Below are 18,320 nucleotides of genomic sequence, written 5' to 3'. Positions count from 1 at the left end.
GCTGAGTGTGTTGTATTTGCTTCCGACTTGTGCATTTACAAAATATAGTTTGTTTTCTGCTTGATAGTGGGACAATGCATTGTTTGGCAAGTCTCATATAAAACCAACAGTATAAAATAACCGCTACATACCATTTACAGGATGTATTTAACAATTGGGCAACTAAGGCTCATTTTGAATGTTGCCAGATGAAACTTAAGGCTTTGTTTGAGCATAGTTGTAAAAATCACTAAATCTAATTTATTGCACAGTCCATTAATTAAGACATTGTTCGGGAGGTGCAAACTAAGAATTGTATTGCATAGGTAAACATCTCATCAGTGTTTAAAAGGACTGGTCTGACTTGTTTATACTACCTGCCAAGAAAATGGAGTGCATAGGCCTATCTTTTGTGCTTTACAAAATTACAATAGTAGCAGTAATAGATAAGTTACATAAATACAATATTAAAGCTTCAACTGAAACTTATTTTAAATGTTATATTAACCAATCTGTATGGTAGAGTATGTTAATACAATATAACTAGCACATCTGCAGTGGTTGGGAAATTTAGACCCTGGTGTTAAGTAGGACACCAACTGGTTGACAAGTAGCACTGCATCAAGCTCATGTACATAATATCCCTCTGATTAGTGGTAAATTTTTGGTCTGGGGAGACCCAGGTTCAAATCCTGGGGTAGGACATTAAAGTTATGGAATGCAACTTTAAAGCTACAATCCGAAAGTTTAATGTCCGTTCTCTCCCGATGGACAGAGATAATATTGAAACTTATGTCCAAACTACAATAGAGATGCCATCGCATCTAGTGTCCAATCCAATATGCCATCTGCTTCAAATAACTTTGACATGGTCAACCAGATGGTGTTCTAACCAACACCAGCGTTACATTTTCTCAGTGGAAGAGTTGAAAGACCATCTCCAACCTCTGCCATACAGAATGGTTCAAATAAAGTTTTATTCATTAAAATAAGTCTGGATTGTAGCTTTAATTTTAAACACAGCATGTCTGGGATATGCCTAACTAATGAATGACATTTTTATCCTAAAAGTTCACACTTTTTGATTGTTTACCCTACAGCTCGCTGCATTGTCTTCCAACCCTTAAGGACAAGGCATACCATTACCCATTACCTGTTTTTGCTAATAAAGGACAAGGCAATATGTTCAAAATAGTTTTGGATAACAGTAGACTACTATCACCTCCCTTGTGGTCAGCTCTCCAGAGGATGGTTCTTTGGTCACACTTGACTCTAATCAGATCTTACAGAATATAGAAATGAATCACACTTCCATGCACAACCATAGCCTGACTGAGTTGAGAACTAACACTTTTGCTTCACAGTCTCTTTAAAATTAGGAAAAGTACAAAAGTTTTCATTTGGTGCTATACAATGTCTCAAAAATACTTAATTAAGCCTGTAAAATATCAAATGCAAGCTATACATTTTCGGTCTTTCCAGCATTATCGTAATTCACAGTAAGCCCAGAGAGAGGGAAGGCTAACACGATTCCCTCATAGAAATACAAAAGTATAGAATGGATGTTTCCATTCATAGCAACCCTGTGCGTATCAGACACAGATGTGGGAGTAATCAATCCATGGTGGCCTCTGTGTCACATTTGTTCAATGATCTATATGCCATGAACTGAATGGTATCCATAGCAATAAGCGTCTTCGAGTTCCCAAGAAAAGTAGGTAGCTGTGAACATGTAAGTAGGGCACTTATCTATACTATTTTATATCTATGGACTGCCAGTAGTGAAATAGCAATTTCTCATACAATTCTGTTCAGAAAAGTTTTCCTGATAATGTGGAATTGTGTCAAAAACATAGCAGTATCTGATGATAGTACAAGTTGCATAGGAAGAGTAAGAATGGAAACTGTTCACACGAAGTAGGCTAGATCCAAAGTCACCTCATGTCTACCCAGGACCACTTGCTACAATGAAGCAGGCTTGCTTGGTCTGGTTTTTCCAATAAAAGAGAAGTCTGCAAACTACATTTACCATTGTGTTCCTTGGGCACTAGGAACTGGTACTCTGAGATGAATAGCCTAGTGTTACATACCCACAGCATAAATGTTAGTCTACTACTAATCAAAGAGTTGTCTAATTGAGTAAGAAAGCAAAAACATCCCCATACTTGTAATTGATCCCGGTTTGGGAATTTCAAATGAGAAATCAATTTGGAAAAGTGATCCCCAAAACAGCATAATGGAAATGCTAACTATTGTTCCCTTACAGTATACAGCAGTGGTTCTCAAACTTTTCAGGCTGCGACCCCCAAAATAATCCTATTTGAACTGGGAACCTCCAACCCTGACAAAGACTTAGAATTGTAGGATTAGAGGCATTACATTTAGTTTGACTCGGTTCCACAGATACATATTGTGAAAATGGCAGATCTACAAGCTCGTAACACCTCGGCTATTTTCAAACTGTTTGCCTGTTTCTTCCATTATTTGACAATTTGGCCAATGTTTGACCCGTTTTTAAAGTATAGTTTGTTGATTACTTTTGATGCAGTAATGGTCTTTTTCTTCTTTTTTCTTGAGGTATTAAAAAGGTCTTAAAAGTCCTTAAATTGTGACTTCACCGTCATCTGGGGACCCCCAAAAAAAATCATGTGGGGAGCCCCCTGGGGGCCCCGACCCACAGGTTGAGAACCACTGGTATACAGTATATTATGTCTCTTATTGTCTTATAATGCGCTCCGGCATTGTCTTGGCCATACCAAGAATGGTATCAACAATCCATCAACTTCTGTGACTTTATTTACCATTTGTCCTCTCCGAGTCCACTTCTCTAAATGATCCCTAGACCTGAAAATAAAATCCACAAAGCTGGTCAGATATGCATTCTGCAATGAATTAAAAAAATATATAATTAAAAAGGTAGCGCAAGTGATATTCTTTGGTTAAAACAAACCACAAAATTGTTATAAAGTTAAAGCACTATATTGTGATAGTAATCATTGCTATAGAGTCAGTAACATACATCTTCGGGCAGGTGACAACATTTCAGCCCATCAGGAGAGAGTACCCATTTATCAGCTACATTTTGATAGTGTTCCAGTTCCAATTTTGTCTGCTCATTTCTTTGTGTCATCACTTCCAATTTCAGTTGCTTACCGGTAATCTGTATCCTGTCTGAGTTCTCTATCCTGATTGAATACAATTTACCTGACCTGAAATGCATTTTCTGTTAAATAAAGAGCTGGAGAGACATGGAGACTCCTGTTACTGAACAAACACTCTATAGCAATGAGTACTATCTGAGCTATTTACCTGTAAGAAAATCACTTACCCTACCTTTAACATTATCATGGAAATGAAAAAGTTGAAGAAAACTTACATGACATTTGTTTACGTGAGGAATTATGTCATTGAGTGAGATTGCATCGGCACCAAGGCTTTCTTCAAGGTTCCCATCATCAGCACTGAAAAGCATGACACGATAACAGTGTGAGTGACTTGAACTCACATACTGTGCAACACTGAATACCTGTTCATTTTTTGAAAATGGCAATACATTTTTTCTTTAAATATTTTCTTTAAGTATATGGCTTGTAAAAGCTTTACAATTTTGTAGGTAAAGGACTTAAACCCTATATACTTTGTTGGACATTAATAGCCCACAATAGAGATGCATGGGTTCATGTGGCTAACTCATAACCGAAGTACAATCAACTTTGTACCAATCTCCCCTTCCCACTCAAAATGATGGAAATTAAACACTCCCTCTTACCTGGTGGCGGTGCTGTGTTCTGGGTCAGTGATGGATGACTTGTGCACATCGACTCTCATTGGCCCGAGGGCCTCCAGGGAAAGAGGAGGAGTCTGATTTGCTGGGGAATACCCAGAGGTGTTGCTGGTGACATCACCGTGGTCCAATGTCTTAGGAAGGAGGTCAGGGCGACCTGAATGCATGCCTGCGTGGAGAGGACAGGTAGAAACCCGGTGAAAAATGGAAATATCACACACACTGGAACATATTTGTTATACCATTGATGGCAGTCTGGTTTTATTTATGTTAGTGTAGTGTACTCTTCAGTTCTTACCACTGTCTCCTTCTGTATCCGTCTCTGCTTCAGTGCTGATGGAGCGCAGTACATACTGCTGACTGCTGCTGCTGGTACTTGCTTGGGTTGATAGGAGGGGTCCAGAGCTTACTGCGTTGGTCTTTTTTGGACCTACAAGGACCCCTGCACGACACTTCTTAGATGGGGAGGTCTTCACTGGAGAGGCGAAAAAACAGTGACTGAGAAATGCCCAAGCAGAGGATATGTATTGGTGCTCGTGTGCACATTTTTGTACATACTTACATGGGATTTTCTTGAAGACTGTATTGCACATGAACTTCTGAAAGCGCTCTGCATAGAAGCTTGGTCTGTGCACCGATACAGAATCCTAGAAGGAAAGGGATGGCAGGTTTACATTAATTTTGTGTCTTACGAATCCATCAGACTACGACAGACTACATTTGAAAACGGAGTGAAAATTCACACTGCCATACCCCATCATGGACGAACGCTTTCCAAGAATGTTCAATCTTCTTCGCCAATCTAAATAGAAAACATGGAGCCTGGGTCACTTAACGGCATGAGTCAAAATATCCTGTTCTACTTAATGGCAAACGCAGCCCAATACATATGAAAATAGTTCTTACCTATAGGACTGCAAGATGTCAATGATACCAATGTACAACAGCAGCCGCTCGCCCTTAGAGTTTCTTGCTGGTATACCTCCCATTCTGCACGAATAATAATACCATTTATAACACAACATGATTATGCGCAAATATAGGTTTTAGGAAAACAAAGAAAGAAAGAAAGCCCCCAAAGACCATAAAGGAGTGGGGACACAATTATTACAATTCACACCACAACATAATTAAGTGAAGTGCAAAATAATAAAATAAAAAAGGCAATGCACTGAAACGGTGGTGCACTAGAACATTCCCAATAGCCAGCGCAGATGTGTTGTGTGTTCTTTCTACTTCTACTTGATTGTATCTGCATGTGTCAACATCATCATTTATTGCAAGATTTAACCTGTGCAATTTTCATAGCAGGCAAAACAACATATTACATGCAACAAAAAAAACGTATGAAGTTATCTATAAACAAACACAGCCAAATGTTTTAATATTTAGCAAATTTTTTGTTCTTTCAGTCATGTCCCTGGTATTGATAAGAACGAAGAAGCAGTTACTGCAATATTGCAGTTTCTAAGATGATTAAAATATCAAGACCACTCACTGGTCCTCTGAATCCAGGGATGCCTTGCCCCTGGCCTCGCCCTGGATGGCTTCTATGGCTGTAGTGTACAAGGCTTTCTGGCCTTGTGGTCTCCTGTGGTCGGCAGCCCCTGCCACGGCCTCCTCACTGGCTTGCTCTGCCTGGTCCACATTGTGGATCCCCACCAGCAGGCTGTAGTCCATTATCTTAAAGCTCTGCAGCACCTGGATGGAAATAGAAGCACACAAGCAGCATGATCTCATTTTTCAGGCCAATGACAGATTAGCTGAGAGTTGAAGCAGGGACCCCCACTACATTTTCTTTTCACAAGGGGAGTGAATGCCTTACAATTCATTTTCAATGAGAGGCGAGCGAGTACGCAGGCATAGTGTCCCCCCTGTTAAAAGACCTTTCTTTAGTGATAAAGACCATAAAATAGCATTTGACCAACACAACAACTGTGATGGCCATGTTTGACATGCTGAGTTCCTTCCACAGTGAGCTTGTACTTATTGGTCAGCTAAGATCAGCCATGTTATCAGCCTCAAGGCGGTTACACACCGGCGAATGTGCGAATATACGCAAAATTCGGACTCGTTCCGAATAATTAAAAGACGCTTTTTCGCTTCGCTTTTCCGCTTTTTCGCGCCATGTATGCTTGCATTGACTTTATAAGGTTTTTTAAAAAAGCGTATTATTTGCACGAAAAAATCGCCCCGGTGTGTAAGGACCTTAAGAGTTGATCACAGGTACCTAACCAATTCTACCCATATGTAATTTCGCCAACATTCAAGTTTTAATCAACAATAGTTTAACCAAACATGAAAATTGTGGCTTTTTTACTTTTAGCTTCGTAGCAGTTTTCTAAGGAATACAATAGCAACTGGTTTCAAGTCTTGTCTATGCAGGCTGACTCATTATCTGCATTCTCTCACCAAACAGTCTCTTTGTATGGTCTTGCTGAGGGCATTGTATTTGTCAGCTTCCATTAAAAGGCCGTCGGGCGTGTCCTGAATGAAGTCCAGGTCCTTGAACGTGGGAACTTTCTTGTCTCTCTCCTTGGCTGAAGCTCTTCGCTTATAGGTGGAGCCCTTCAGGTCAAATTTGAGGTGCATTCGTACAGCGCGGGGGAGGAGATTGTTCATGACTGCGATTCGAATGTTCTTACCCCCTGCCTGGACACAGTAGAGCCCATAGAACTTCGGTAATAAGTTCCGTTTGTTCTGGTTCAGATTCTAGTGCAGGGAAAAAGGACAGATGGGGGGTGCATCATTCAAAGCATAAGTAAGAGATCACCATAACAAAAGAAGACTGTATTTAAGAACAAGGTGGACGACATGACACAATATAAATTCCAAATAACATCCGTTCACACATTTTGCTTTCTGGCCCATATATCCTCCCGCAAAGTTCAACTTCAGAGGGGAGACGGATGGTGGGCAGGGCCGTCCGTAAATTCTACGTGTCCGCTGCACTAAGCCTCAGAGCTTAGCTGTACATTTTGTCTGCATAGCACGGACGGCTCCACCCCCCGTCGGTCTCCCCCTCCGTACTTTGCGTTAGCATAAATGATCTTTTAGAATCTAAAGAGTATCTAAAGTTTAGATAACTCTTTCTGACCAACTGCTTCCGCTAATCTCTTACCATGAAGTAACCAGGAAGCAATTTCTGCAAAAACTCCGCCTCCTTGTGCTGCACTGTCTTAAGGACGAACTCGTCGTCACTGGTGACGTAGAACACTGATCCACTGGCCCCTGGATTTGACAGCTCTATCAGAGGCTCATTGCAAAGTGAATACTGTAACAAAAAGTTAAGAGGAGTTGTTAACAAAGGGGACCGCCCACTTTCTTAATAGCACAATTTCCATAAGTAATTTTCCCATTTATTTACTCCACAGATAACACATTTGAGAAAATCCTTATATGAAGTTAACATACATTATCATTTGATCCAGTGAACCTTTGCAAAGGATTCCTTTACGAAAACATCCAACTTCACGATAGTTTAGTGTTTGTGTGCATTTCCTATTTACAGTGTTTCATGCTATTCAAATATGCGTGTATATTTATAAAATGCAACATGTCAGAAAAGGCAATCATGGTTGCGCAGCTGTAAAATTAAGAGTTCAGTGTTGTTTTTTTATAGAGATCAAATGGTATCACTAATAAAACATATTTTTCTTAAAACAAAATGTTTAACTTCAAAACGCTCTATTCAGTTTTGGATACTCACTGTTGAGCTCTGAAGGCTTGAATAACAACATAATGGAATGTGGGTCTGCAGATATTTTTCACACTTCCCTTTTTTCACTCAAGTCTAACTGCCTTTTTTCACTCAAGTCTAACTGCTGCTAAGTACAATAACAGACCGCTGTTTTTGTAATCTCTCTATTTCAATTGGTATTGCATAGTTACTGTAGGACACAGTAAATCACCCACTTCCTTCACTGTTTCACTGATCTACTTTCTTCTTTTGTGATATGTTTATTCTGTTGTGAATAACAGGCAGAAGGTTGTGTTACCAGGTAGTCATCTGGCCGGATGCCAAACATGTCCCTGAAGTAGCGAAAGGCAATTGGAGCATACGTCTTGAACCTGAAGTCACTGTAGTGGTGGGCTGGTGTCAGGTTACTGCCTTCACTGAAAGGATATGTTTAGAGTTTAGACACAGCAATGAGCCACCATGTGGGGATAGTTAAACAAAATACATCTAAATGATAAATACAGTACTGTAAATATAGCTGGACACATATTAAACCGGCCATGGATATCTTTTTATGTTAAAGATGCACCCTTTATGCAGTGGGACATACAAAGTGCAAGGTTGGAGGAAGTGCCATGCCAACGCTTATCAAAAAAATTAAAGCAAGTGATGAAGAAATTAAGAGTGCAAGGAGAACAAGGATGTGCCACAAAGTAACTACGATAACAAGTTAGCATGGATGTCAGGCTTTAACCTAAATAGTCGACAAGAACGGAATTCAGACAGAGATATTAAGTAAATATGGAACACACACCTGGGGAAAAATATACTCTCCACTACTTCAAAGTCTTGCATCAGTACATCTCTCTCAGGCTTCTGGCTCAAGCTTCCCACTGTGTGAGTTATGCCAAGCTGGATGGCACCTTTCAGGGCAGATGAGGTTGTCTTCAGGACAGGGGGGACAAAAAGCAGGTGAGGAAAAAAACAAACAAAAAACACCGTCATGACCACAGAGAAAGGAGAGTGGGTCAGTTAAATTCCCCCGCTTCAAATTAAGTAGCCCGCAATTCCTTGCTGTGCTCTCCGCCAAGGAATGTCAGAATGAATCAGATGACTTTAACCATGACGACACTGTCTAATCAGCAAAACAACCTATAACGACACACAGCCCAACAAGACGTATTACAGGCCTGGCCTGTAATGTGTAAATATGTTATCTGAGGCAGTATCGTACTAACAAACAAATAGCAAGGGAACAGTTAGATCTAGATCTATCAGCAGAATTTGTACAAATTCCAGGAATCAGGGAAAATGTATTCTAACCCTTTCTGTGAATTTTACATTTTTGCATTGTATAGGTCAGTGGTGTCAAACAACTTTTAGGTCATAGGCCGGGCCTGGGTAAAATACAACGTAATCCATTAAAACCGGGAAAGCATCTGTGTCATTTTAGATTTTTTGCGTTTGCTATTCACAAATAGCAGACAAGCTCACAGCACGTCACTTCGTGCCGCGCTGCTATTTTTGAACATTCTTTAAAAATCTTGAAAGTGTGAGAACTACTGATTTAGAAGGCATTTGGAGAATCGGCCTCAGGTCTTAATGGGTTTTAATGCGGGACGGATTGGTTGTGAGCGCACAATCATGCATGTGTACTAACAATAACATTAATGCACACACAACTGACTGAGACACGAATGTTTTGTTCTCGTGCGTCTCAGTCTCTGCTCTACTACAATAATTTTACGTTCACTCGTTAACTTTAAGAAGATTGCACAGCAATCATTACTCTCTCTCTCTCACACTCTCACACACACACACACACACACACACACACACACACACACACACACACACACGCGCGCGCGCGTGTCCAGTCTCCGTCTTTTTCCATGAGAAATGGGCCGTGTTATATGTGCCGTTTTAAATCCGTTGATATTGCCACTCATCTTTTTGTTCAGTGTTTTGTGAAATAAATGCGTAGGCTATCGTGACGCATTATACATGTAAATGTATAGTGTACCAATGCTGCCATCTCATGTGTGTGTGTTTGTGTGCTGCAGCCAGAGAGGAATCAGCATAAAATGTGTGTTTAGTGTTTAACTTTAAAACATGGTTTTGTGTATCCATATCTAGTGAACAAGAGCGATAAAGTGATATTATGTTATGACACGAGTTCTGTGTAACTTGTGAAATTATAATTTTGACAACTACCGAGTGGATTGAGCGGTGTGTGGGACAGACTGGAGCTTGTGGAGTCCGCACATCAGGGGTTAAACTACCGATCACTGTCTACTATTGTTCGCTTACGTTCAATTTGCTGGTGCAGCAGACTACAGCAGCTGTAAGGAAAGAGTGGCATGAGGACGGCTCAGCTGTACGGATACAGAATAAAATAATGGTTGAGGATTATTTGTTTTCTTCTCAAAATCATCACCAGCGTAGAGTTTACCAACCCTGGCAAGGCTGGCGTAGATTATGCCCTTCTTTATCATACAATGTTACGTGGTTTACTTGTCTCTTTTTCCATTTAAATCTATATAATCTGTCTTCAGTGTTTCATGCACAAACTTGAAAACATTGCTTCGTGGCAATATATCCACACGTAGTATGGGCCCATAGCTCCCAATAGCACTTCAGGAAGCAAAGGGACTCGTGGGTGCAATGCAATGGTGTCTCATTTAAGCCTAGTTTATGCTTTGACCTAACACTGATTGACAAAAATGATGCATTTGTGAAAAGGCATAAATTAGGTCTTACTGATCACTCATCAACACTCACCTTCTTGTAGGTGGTTTCCCCTGTGGGATCAATTCCACGATGACCAATTGTCTTTTTCATTGTCTGAGCTGAACTTGGGCCTGGCCCCTGTTGGCAGAAATGAAAGAATCGTGGGGAGAGACACGAACTTGTAAAAAGTGATGTTGTAAAGAGGAAGATTTGAGGTTGACAAGTCTTTATGTTTCATCTGCAAATTACAGCTTCTCTTTCCTTACCTCCACAGATGCAATCTTTCTTGCTGCTGTTGAGTCTGCAGAAAGAGTTGTAAAAATGTAAATGAGTGGAAATGTGCAAGCAATAACAGGAAGTTCACACGGCATGGCAGTGTCCTCACCAGACAAATCGCAAAACTCACTCAAAGCACAAACAAACATAAAATGAAATAAATGCTAATTTCAATTTATACTCTACAAATCCAGCCTGAAAAGCAAAGGTTTCCATAATATCCAAATGTGAGTGGAGAGTGCAGTTGAGACAATCATACAAGCATGCAGACACAGCACAATCAGTACCTCTGTGAGAAGAGAGTCTCCTCCATAACAGACTCTGTAGGTCTTTATGGTGGCATTGGTGGGATTAGAAAAGTAGCATATTATGCTTATTATATTGGACTGAGTTCATACAAGGACACGACTTTCCTAATTACTGTGATCATCTACCTACACAGGACGGTCTTCAAGGTCCAAGTAGATAAATTAAGACTTAGCTCTTCCTCTTAAAAGGCAATGGGCTCCTGATCAAAGCGAGAAAATAACATGTGTGTACAAGATTGAGCTTTCCTTTTATGCTAGTGTAACTAACGAAATGATATGAGTAGATCTACTCACTACCAATGGAGCTCGGCGGCCCCTGGGGCTCTGTTCCAGCTGTGGCCATTCTGAAACCGCCCCGACTGGTTTTTCCACTGGTGTTGGTGTCCCGTCCAGGCGCCGCCCGGCGGACTCCTCCAGGACACTGTTGCCTTTTACGATCTCACCAACAACGTCAATGGCCGGCCTGTATGCACAAAAAAAATGGCTGATTAAACCAGTGTTGTGGACAGTCCGACGAGATGATTTAATCTGCAGATGCAGCACAGTTCTGCTGACCACTGCAGCCACGCTGGCTTGGATGCTCTGCCAGTTGTTGGGAGCTAGCTAACGGTAGCTGCTCGACTCGATTCAAGGCTAATGTAAATATTACAAGTCAGGGTTTTTTAGACACTTCTAGATCAAACTACAGCTTTACATCGGGAAAGTTGTCACTTATTAAGCCCGTAACATTGCTCATTACAGCAGCTGTAGCTGTAGTACAGCTACAATCGTGCCCAGTTCCATTATCCCTTAGTTAGCCAAGTTAGCTGCATAGCTAACAACAACAAAACAATCAAGCAGTCAAATCGACTCACTAGCAGGCCATCTTCTCATAGTATTATCGATTGGTTCATGGAGGTTTGTTTCCCGTCCGCGGTATGGTGGTATTCCAGCAGTTGAAACTCGGGAAATTCGTTATTTCTTTTCTTCTTTTTGTTGTTGTTGCTTCTCTCTTTCAATTCACACACACAACCTGCTGAAACCATAGAGCTAGACCTGAACAGACGGGAAGGCGACCGGAAGTAGCTGACGCCGTATAACACGGTTTCCCAAACAGTGGGTCGGGACCCATCCTTTGGGTCGTGGACCAATCTTTATGGGTCGAGTACATTATCCCCTTTTCTTAGTTATCCTCAGTGGTGGAAAAAGTACTCAGATTCCATACTTAAGTAAAAGTACCAATACTGCAATATAGAAATACTCTGTTACAAGTAAAAGTCCAGAATTCAAAATTTACTTGAGTAAAAGTACAAAAGTATTGGCATCAAAATGTACTTAAAGTACCAAAAGTAAAAGTACAAAAATATTGGAAAATAGCAGATCTACAAGCTCACAACGCGTCGCATCGCGACGCGTTGTGAGCTTGTAGATCTGCTATTTTCAAATAGCCTAGGTACAAAATAGAGCTGAAGTGGTTAATGTATGTTTTATAATGTAATAATGTATATCTGGAAAGTAACTAGTAACTAAAGTTTTCAAATAACTGTAGTGGAGTAAAAGTACAATATTTACCTCTGAGATGTAGTGGAGTAGAAGTAAAAGTATTGAAAATTGGAAATACTCAAGTAAAGTACAAATACCTCAACATTGTACTTAAGTACAGTACTTAAGTAAATGTTCTTAGTTAATTTCCACCACTGGTTATCCTACATAAAAATATATATTATTTCAAAAGATTTTCCCTCCCCTAAATACATCTTTCACGAGAATTAGTTGTGAAAATAGCCAATCTACAAGCCCTCTTGTAGGTCGGAGCTTGCACTGCATATGTGAGCTTGTAGATCTGCTATTTTCACTAGTCTAGTAGTTTGGCTCCCGGGGAGGTATTTCGGGGCTTGGCTGACTCCGCCATTTCTTCGCCGGGTCAAACAACTCGTACATATTGTTACATTTTTGTGGGTTTATTTTGTCATAGAGAAACATATGGTGAAGTATCGTGGTGCAGGTAATTGCAACAACCACCGATCTTGTGAAAAATGAAAACGGGACCGCCAAATATTCTAAACTTTCTAATTAGAAATCAATATGATATCATAATATCATATTCTTGAATATATATTCCTTGAATTAGGCACAAATTATAACAGGTTGATATTGAAATGAAAGACACACTCAAGTACAGATATTCTTTTCTTATATCTGATCTAAGGAAGTATTATACATTCCGTTCTGAGGCTAAAAACGTAGTGGCTCTAAAAATCAAGGCAAAACTAGAAAAAGTGCTCCTCCAGTTCAGGTCTCCGCCAGGTCAGGTAGGTTATTGTGGGCCAGCAATGTTCGGAATTCACCAATCAGGATGGAATATGAAAAATCTGACAGAACAGTCTTGATCACTTGACTATAGAGATAATGTGTACCGATTTGCGTGATGGTTGGACTAAATTTGTAGGAGTTATATAAAAAAAGTGTAGCAAAATTTGGCCTCCTGGTGGTGCTATAATAGGGCAATGCTAAAAGGGTGGCATTTGTTCCTCAACGTAGTGCGAATGTGCGTGCAAAGTTTCATCGTAATTGGACGCTGTGTTCATGATTTGCGGCATTTTTTGTTCAAAACGGGTCACTCCTGCAAACTTTAGATGTCAATGTTAGCCAATCAGGATGGAATATGAAAAATCACACATATCCATCTTGATCACATGACTATCGAGATGATGTGTACCGATTTGCGTGAAATTTTGATAAAATCTGAAGGCTTAATATCAAAAAATGTGTTTTACATAAGTCGGCCTTAAGGTGGCGCTATAAAAGGCAAATGTGAAAAATGCAGGGCAGATGTTTTTCCTTGGCCTCTAGAGGGTGTGCATGCAAAGTTTCACACGGATTGGTGCAGTTATAGCGGATCGGCCTGTTATAGCGCCACCATGAGGCTGATTTAAACATTTTGAAGTGGCATTTCTTCCTCGGCCTGGTGGGAATGTACATGTGAAATGTCACGGAAATCGCTGCGTTCATGTTTTGAGGCATTTTGTTGAAAACGGACCAATCCTGCAAACTTTGAAAGCCAACCTTAGCCAATCAGGATGGAATATGGAAAATCGGACAGATCTGTGTTGATCACATGACTATAGAGATACTGTGTACTGATTTGCATGATGTTAGGATAAAATCTGTAGGAGTAATATAAAAAAATGTGTTTTGCACAAATCGGCATCCTGGTGGCGATATAAAAGGCCCATGTGAAAAATTGGGGGGAGAGGTTCTGCTCTGCCATCCAGGGAGTGTGTGTGCACAGTTTCGCTGCAATCAAGCCAACGGTGCCAGAGATTAGCTGTACACAAAATGACACACGGACACACACACGGACGGACGGACAGGGGGTAAAACATACTCTCTCGCCATGCCTTCGGCCTGGCGGAGACAAAAAGTCACCTATAGCAGCTGGTGCCTCTGACTGACTGATGCAGTGTAGCACTTTGGCAGTGGTTTTCCTGTGATCATCATGTTATTGTACAGTTATTTTTGCCCTTGCCATTCTCTACCTGTTTGCAATGTCTGTAGGCTGTGTGCCATATTTTATGGTTGTGTGCTTAAGATATCATTATCATGCTGTGAGTGCGCTTTAAAGTATAGAGATAGGAAGCTTCTGGTAGAGCTGCACTGCCTTTTCTTTTGATCCCCTTTCCCCCTATGATTTAGCCAGGAAGATTAGATACTATTTGTTTCGATTTGGTGTAGATGGCGGTTTGTTTTTTTGGCCTTGGCCACCTTGAAGTTTTATTCTTCCCTTTTTCTTTCCCTGTTTAGTATTTGTAACCATATTATTAAATACAACTTTTTTGTTCTACATGTTTGTCTTTGTATTAATCCCCTGTCTTTCCCATAGACAGCAATAGCGGTCATAACATATTTGGGGGCTCACCCGGGATACTCTGGGGATCTGCAACAGGTGTGTATTCGCATTTGAAATGGTTAATTGACTGTTTGATGGATGAGTTTTAAGTATTTCATGGTATACTTAAAAAGGGATATTTCACTTTCAAATAAAATAAACATATTTCTTTTTGGTTGAAAAAAGTAATCACAGCCCCCTCACGCATTAGAAGGACATTTAAAGGGATACTTCACTTTCACATAAAATAAACATTAAAAATATATATTAAAAAAAATGAAAGAAGTTATGGCAAAATAAAGGCCCCCTCACACATTAGTAGGACACTCTAATGCGTGAGGGGGCCATGAATTTTCCATTACTTTTTTCATTTATTTTTAATATATTTTTTAAATGTTTCCCCGGCCCTAAAGTGAAGTATCCCTTTAATACGTGATTTTTCCATTCCTTTTTTCATTTTTTAAAATATATTTTGTTAATGTTTGTTTTATCTGAAAGTGAAATATCCCTTTAAAGGTGTTGTAAATTATATTTCTTTGTTAAAATAGGTGTTACATAACATTACATTGTAGGTGGAGTGACAGCACCTGAATGTCGTTGGCCATCAGCCTTCAGCCCCAGCCTGCATAATACTGTAAACCTGGTTGAAGTTTCACTCCTCTTTTTGCCCTTGCCATTCTCTACTTGTTTGCCATGTCTGCAATGTTCCCTACATTAATTGTTGTGTGCTTATTCTGCTTAAGATAACTTTATCAAGCTGTGTGCTGTTTTGTTTTGGCCATGGCCACCTTGAAGTTTTATTTTCCATTTTTCTTTCCCTGTTTAGTATTTGTAACCCCAAGTATTGCTATCATTTTCAATCTTGTCTACGCCTCTTTGATCTGTTAATTCCTGTTCCAATGTTTCCCTATGTTCCTATGTCACACACACACAGAATCTGGTCTCTGTCTCTCTCTCTCTCTCCTCTCTCTCTCTCTCTCTCTCTCTCTCTCTCTCTCTCTCTCTCTCTCCCTCTCTCTCTCTCTCTCTCTCTCTCTCTTTCTCTCTCTCTCTCTCTCTCTCTCTCTCTCTCTATATATATATATATATATATATATATATATATATATATATATATATATATATATATATATATATATATATATATATATATATATATATATACATATACATATATATATATATATATATATATATATATATATATATATATATATATATATATATATATATATATATATATATTTATATATATATATAAAAAAATAATATATATATATATATATATATATATATATATATATATATATATATACATATACATATATATATATATATATATATATATATATATATATATATATATATATATATATATATATATATATATATATATATATATATATATTTATATATATATATAAAAAAATAATATATATATATATATATATATATATATATATATATATATATATATATATATATATATATATATATATATATTCTAATAGTGAAAAACAATTGTCCTGTTCTTCCAGAAACAAGGTTAATGAATAATATTACTCCAATGCTAGTTGTTTCTAGTCACCAAATATTATTGATCGTGTGAACATTCATTGTTTTACCCTGGAAACATTTGCACTGGTGACATGATAATTATAACCAAATATTGCGAGCGCTGCTCATACAGACACTATGAACTGTCAAATATCCAGAATGGAGAGTTTGCCATGTCACATGTGACTTATATGTGAGCTGGGCACCCCCATGTGACACCTGTGCCCTGATTGGCCTCCATCCTATCACTAAACCAAATAAAAGGCTATCAATCTACAAGTCCCTTGTTCAGATTCCTGGTTTCCTTGCTCAGGTAAGTGTAATTCACAAATGTTATGAATAAGTGTAAACAGTACTTTACTTTCCTGAGAGTCTTGAGAAACTTGACACATATTTCCAAGAACGCATTTGAAAAGCTGTTTTGATTATTAATAATGCTTAATATGCTTAATAAGTAATCCAATACAACAGCTTAGCGGTTCAATTTGGCATTTCATGTCTTAAGGTACAGTATCGCAAATCACTAAAGTTACTTTAGATTAAATTTAGATTATTATTACAAAACATTCATTAACCAATTAAGTCCTATTTTATACTTTGTCTATTTGAAAATAGCCAATCTACAAGCTCCCAACGTGTCGCGATGTGACATGTTGTGAGCTTATAGATCGTCCATTTTCAAAAGATGTATTACTTATACATTTGGTACTTAAATTGATTGATTGATTGATAGATTGATTGATTTATTGATCATTAAATACAACATCTCACATGTTACACATCTGACCCAACATAAACAAAAGGATAATGTAAAAAAGCTTGCAGTAAGCTTGTTTGTTTCCATTGTGGTCCATAGTATGAGGTGTGTATGTCATGTAGTGTGGTGCTGGTGAATGCATGACATTTATAGAGTGTATGATGTGCTTGGATGTCCCTGGGATTGTGGTATTGATACTTAAGTAAATAATAGGAGTACTTCTTCCACCACTGGTAAGCACCATATTTCGCTCCTTGTGCCTTTATTCTAATTTAAACAGCTGAATTTTGAGAGTCATCTCTGCCTGTTAATCCCTGAAACAAAAACTGAAGCGCTCTATTTCAAAAATAATAAATATATATGAATCCTTAATTGAATTGAAAACTGTCTCAAAGTGATCATTCAATATCTCAAAAGATCCACCAAGTTCTATTAACTGGTAGCATGATTTGCTTCAATTTTGTGTGAAGAAAAGGCGCCAGTATATTTCAGTATAAAATGTCATGATGTGTGTGTGTATCCGGACCGTGCGCATTATGCATCTATGTTCTCCACGTTTTTCTATTGTTCTCTTTTTTCTAGGAATGATGATGAAAGGACCAGTACACTGTTTTGCTGCTTTGCTGCTCACTGGTAAGATTTTTTTAGCCTCATGACAAAATACCCACTTTGTCATAGTTCCTTTAATGTGCAGTGCATCATGGTACAAAGATGTTCACTGCAGTCACACACATACTACATTGTTGTAAAGGTATCGGGCAACAGATGAGGTTTCTTTTTTCATATAATTATATGGAAATTACTTACAAGGAGAAGTTTTGAAAAGGTGACTACAGGTACAATACTAGAATGGAAGGAAGCTGTAAATGTACACTGTATTGACCTACTTCAAGTTTAATATTGGCCTATAAATGTACATTATAAATGTCTAGCATTTAGCAAAAAGAGTACTGTGTATTTTTAATGCTCTGAAAGCCTTTCTACTGTAAAAGGTTAAATTATTGATAATGTAACTATCCTTGTATTTGTTTCCATTCCTGACATTACAAAACTGCTCAACTGAATGTTGGTGGTTTAGCTGTCCGATCATGTCAGCATTTGGAAAATGGAATCTGCACCATCTCTGGTGATCCTCATTACAACACCTTTGACAATGGCACATATGACTTCCAAGGCACCTGCACCTACACTGCAGCTCAAGCTTGCCATCTGGAGGACACACATCTCAACCGCTTCTCTGTGGTGGTGGAGAATGAGAAGTGGACGTACGCCACATCTGCAAACCCCAAAGTCTCAGTGGCAAAACTTGTGTCTGTTGAAGCTTATGAATACGTCTTGATCCGTCTAGAACCAATTTGGAATGATCATGGTATGTCACACTT

The 18,320-nt window shown here is 38.8% G+C and overlaps 1 protein-coding gene across 2 annotated transcripts; it reads right to left on the bottom strand.

Annotated features, from left to right (window-relative positions):
* Positions 1 to 2,535: 2,535 nt before the first annotated feature.
* On the bottom strand, positions 2,536 to 11,798 carry pip5k1ab (phosphatidylinositol-4-phosphate 5-kinase, type I, alpha, b). 2 transcript variants are annotated; one of them, XM_080441297.1, is made up of 16 exons: positions 11,611 to 11,798; positions 11,051 to 11,219; positions 10,439 to 10,473; positions 10,224 to 10,310; positions 8,257 to 8,387; positions 7,762 to 7,879; positions 6,885 to 7,037; positions 6,176 to 6,475; positions 5,262 to 5,464; positions 4,670 to 4,753; positions 4,517 to 4,565; positions 4,326 to 4,410; positions 4,062 to 4,238; positions 3,749 to 3,932; positions 3,356 to 3,440; positions 2,536 to 2,823 (listed from the first exon to the last, which is right to left on the bottom strand). In XM_080441297.1, the coding sequence occupies exons 2-16, from the start codon at positions 11,097 to 11,099 to the stop codon at positions 2,818 to 2,820; spliced, it is 1,746 nt and encodes a 581-aa protein (XP_080297423.1). In that variant the 5' UTR covers positions 11,100 to 11,219; positions 11,611 to 11,798; the 3' UTR covers positions 2,536 to 2,817. The 2 variants fall into 2 exon arrangements, with proteins under 2 accessions (XP_080297423.1, XP_080297424.1); XM_080441298.1 differs by lacking the exons at positions 10,439 to 10,473; positions 11,051 to 11,219; positions 11,611 to 11,798 and adding an exon at positions 9,753 to 9,784.
* Positions 11,799 to 18,320: the final 6,522 nt, after the last annotated feature.

Source organism: Gymnoscopelus braueri, assembly GCF_963280865.1.
Source record: "Gymnoscopelus braueri genome assembly, chromosome: 11".
NCBI classification, from domain to species: Eukaryota; Metazoa; Chordata; class Actinopteri; order Myctophiformes; family Myctophidae; genus Gymnoscopelus; species Gymnoscopelus braueri.
Note: the sequence above shows the minus strand (reverse complement) of the source record. Positions and strands in the feature narration are given on the sequence as shown.

Excerpts from the sequence above, each read along its gene's own strand:
- pip5k1ab (XM_080441297.1), bottom strand. The coding sequence starts at position 11,099 with ATGGCCACAGCTGGAACAGAGCCCCAGGGGCCGCCGAGCTCCATTGGT. Across the intron at positions 7,880-8,256 it reads GAGAGTATATTTTTCCCCAG|TGAAGGCAGTAACCTGACAC; the intron begins GTGTGTGTTCCA and ends ATATCCTTTCAG. Across the intron at positions 3,933-4,061 it reads GGATACAGAAGGAGACAGTG|GCATGCATTCAGGTCGCCCT; the intron begins GTAAGAACTGAA and ends CTCTCCACGCAG.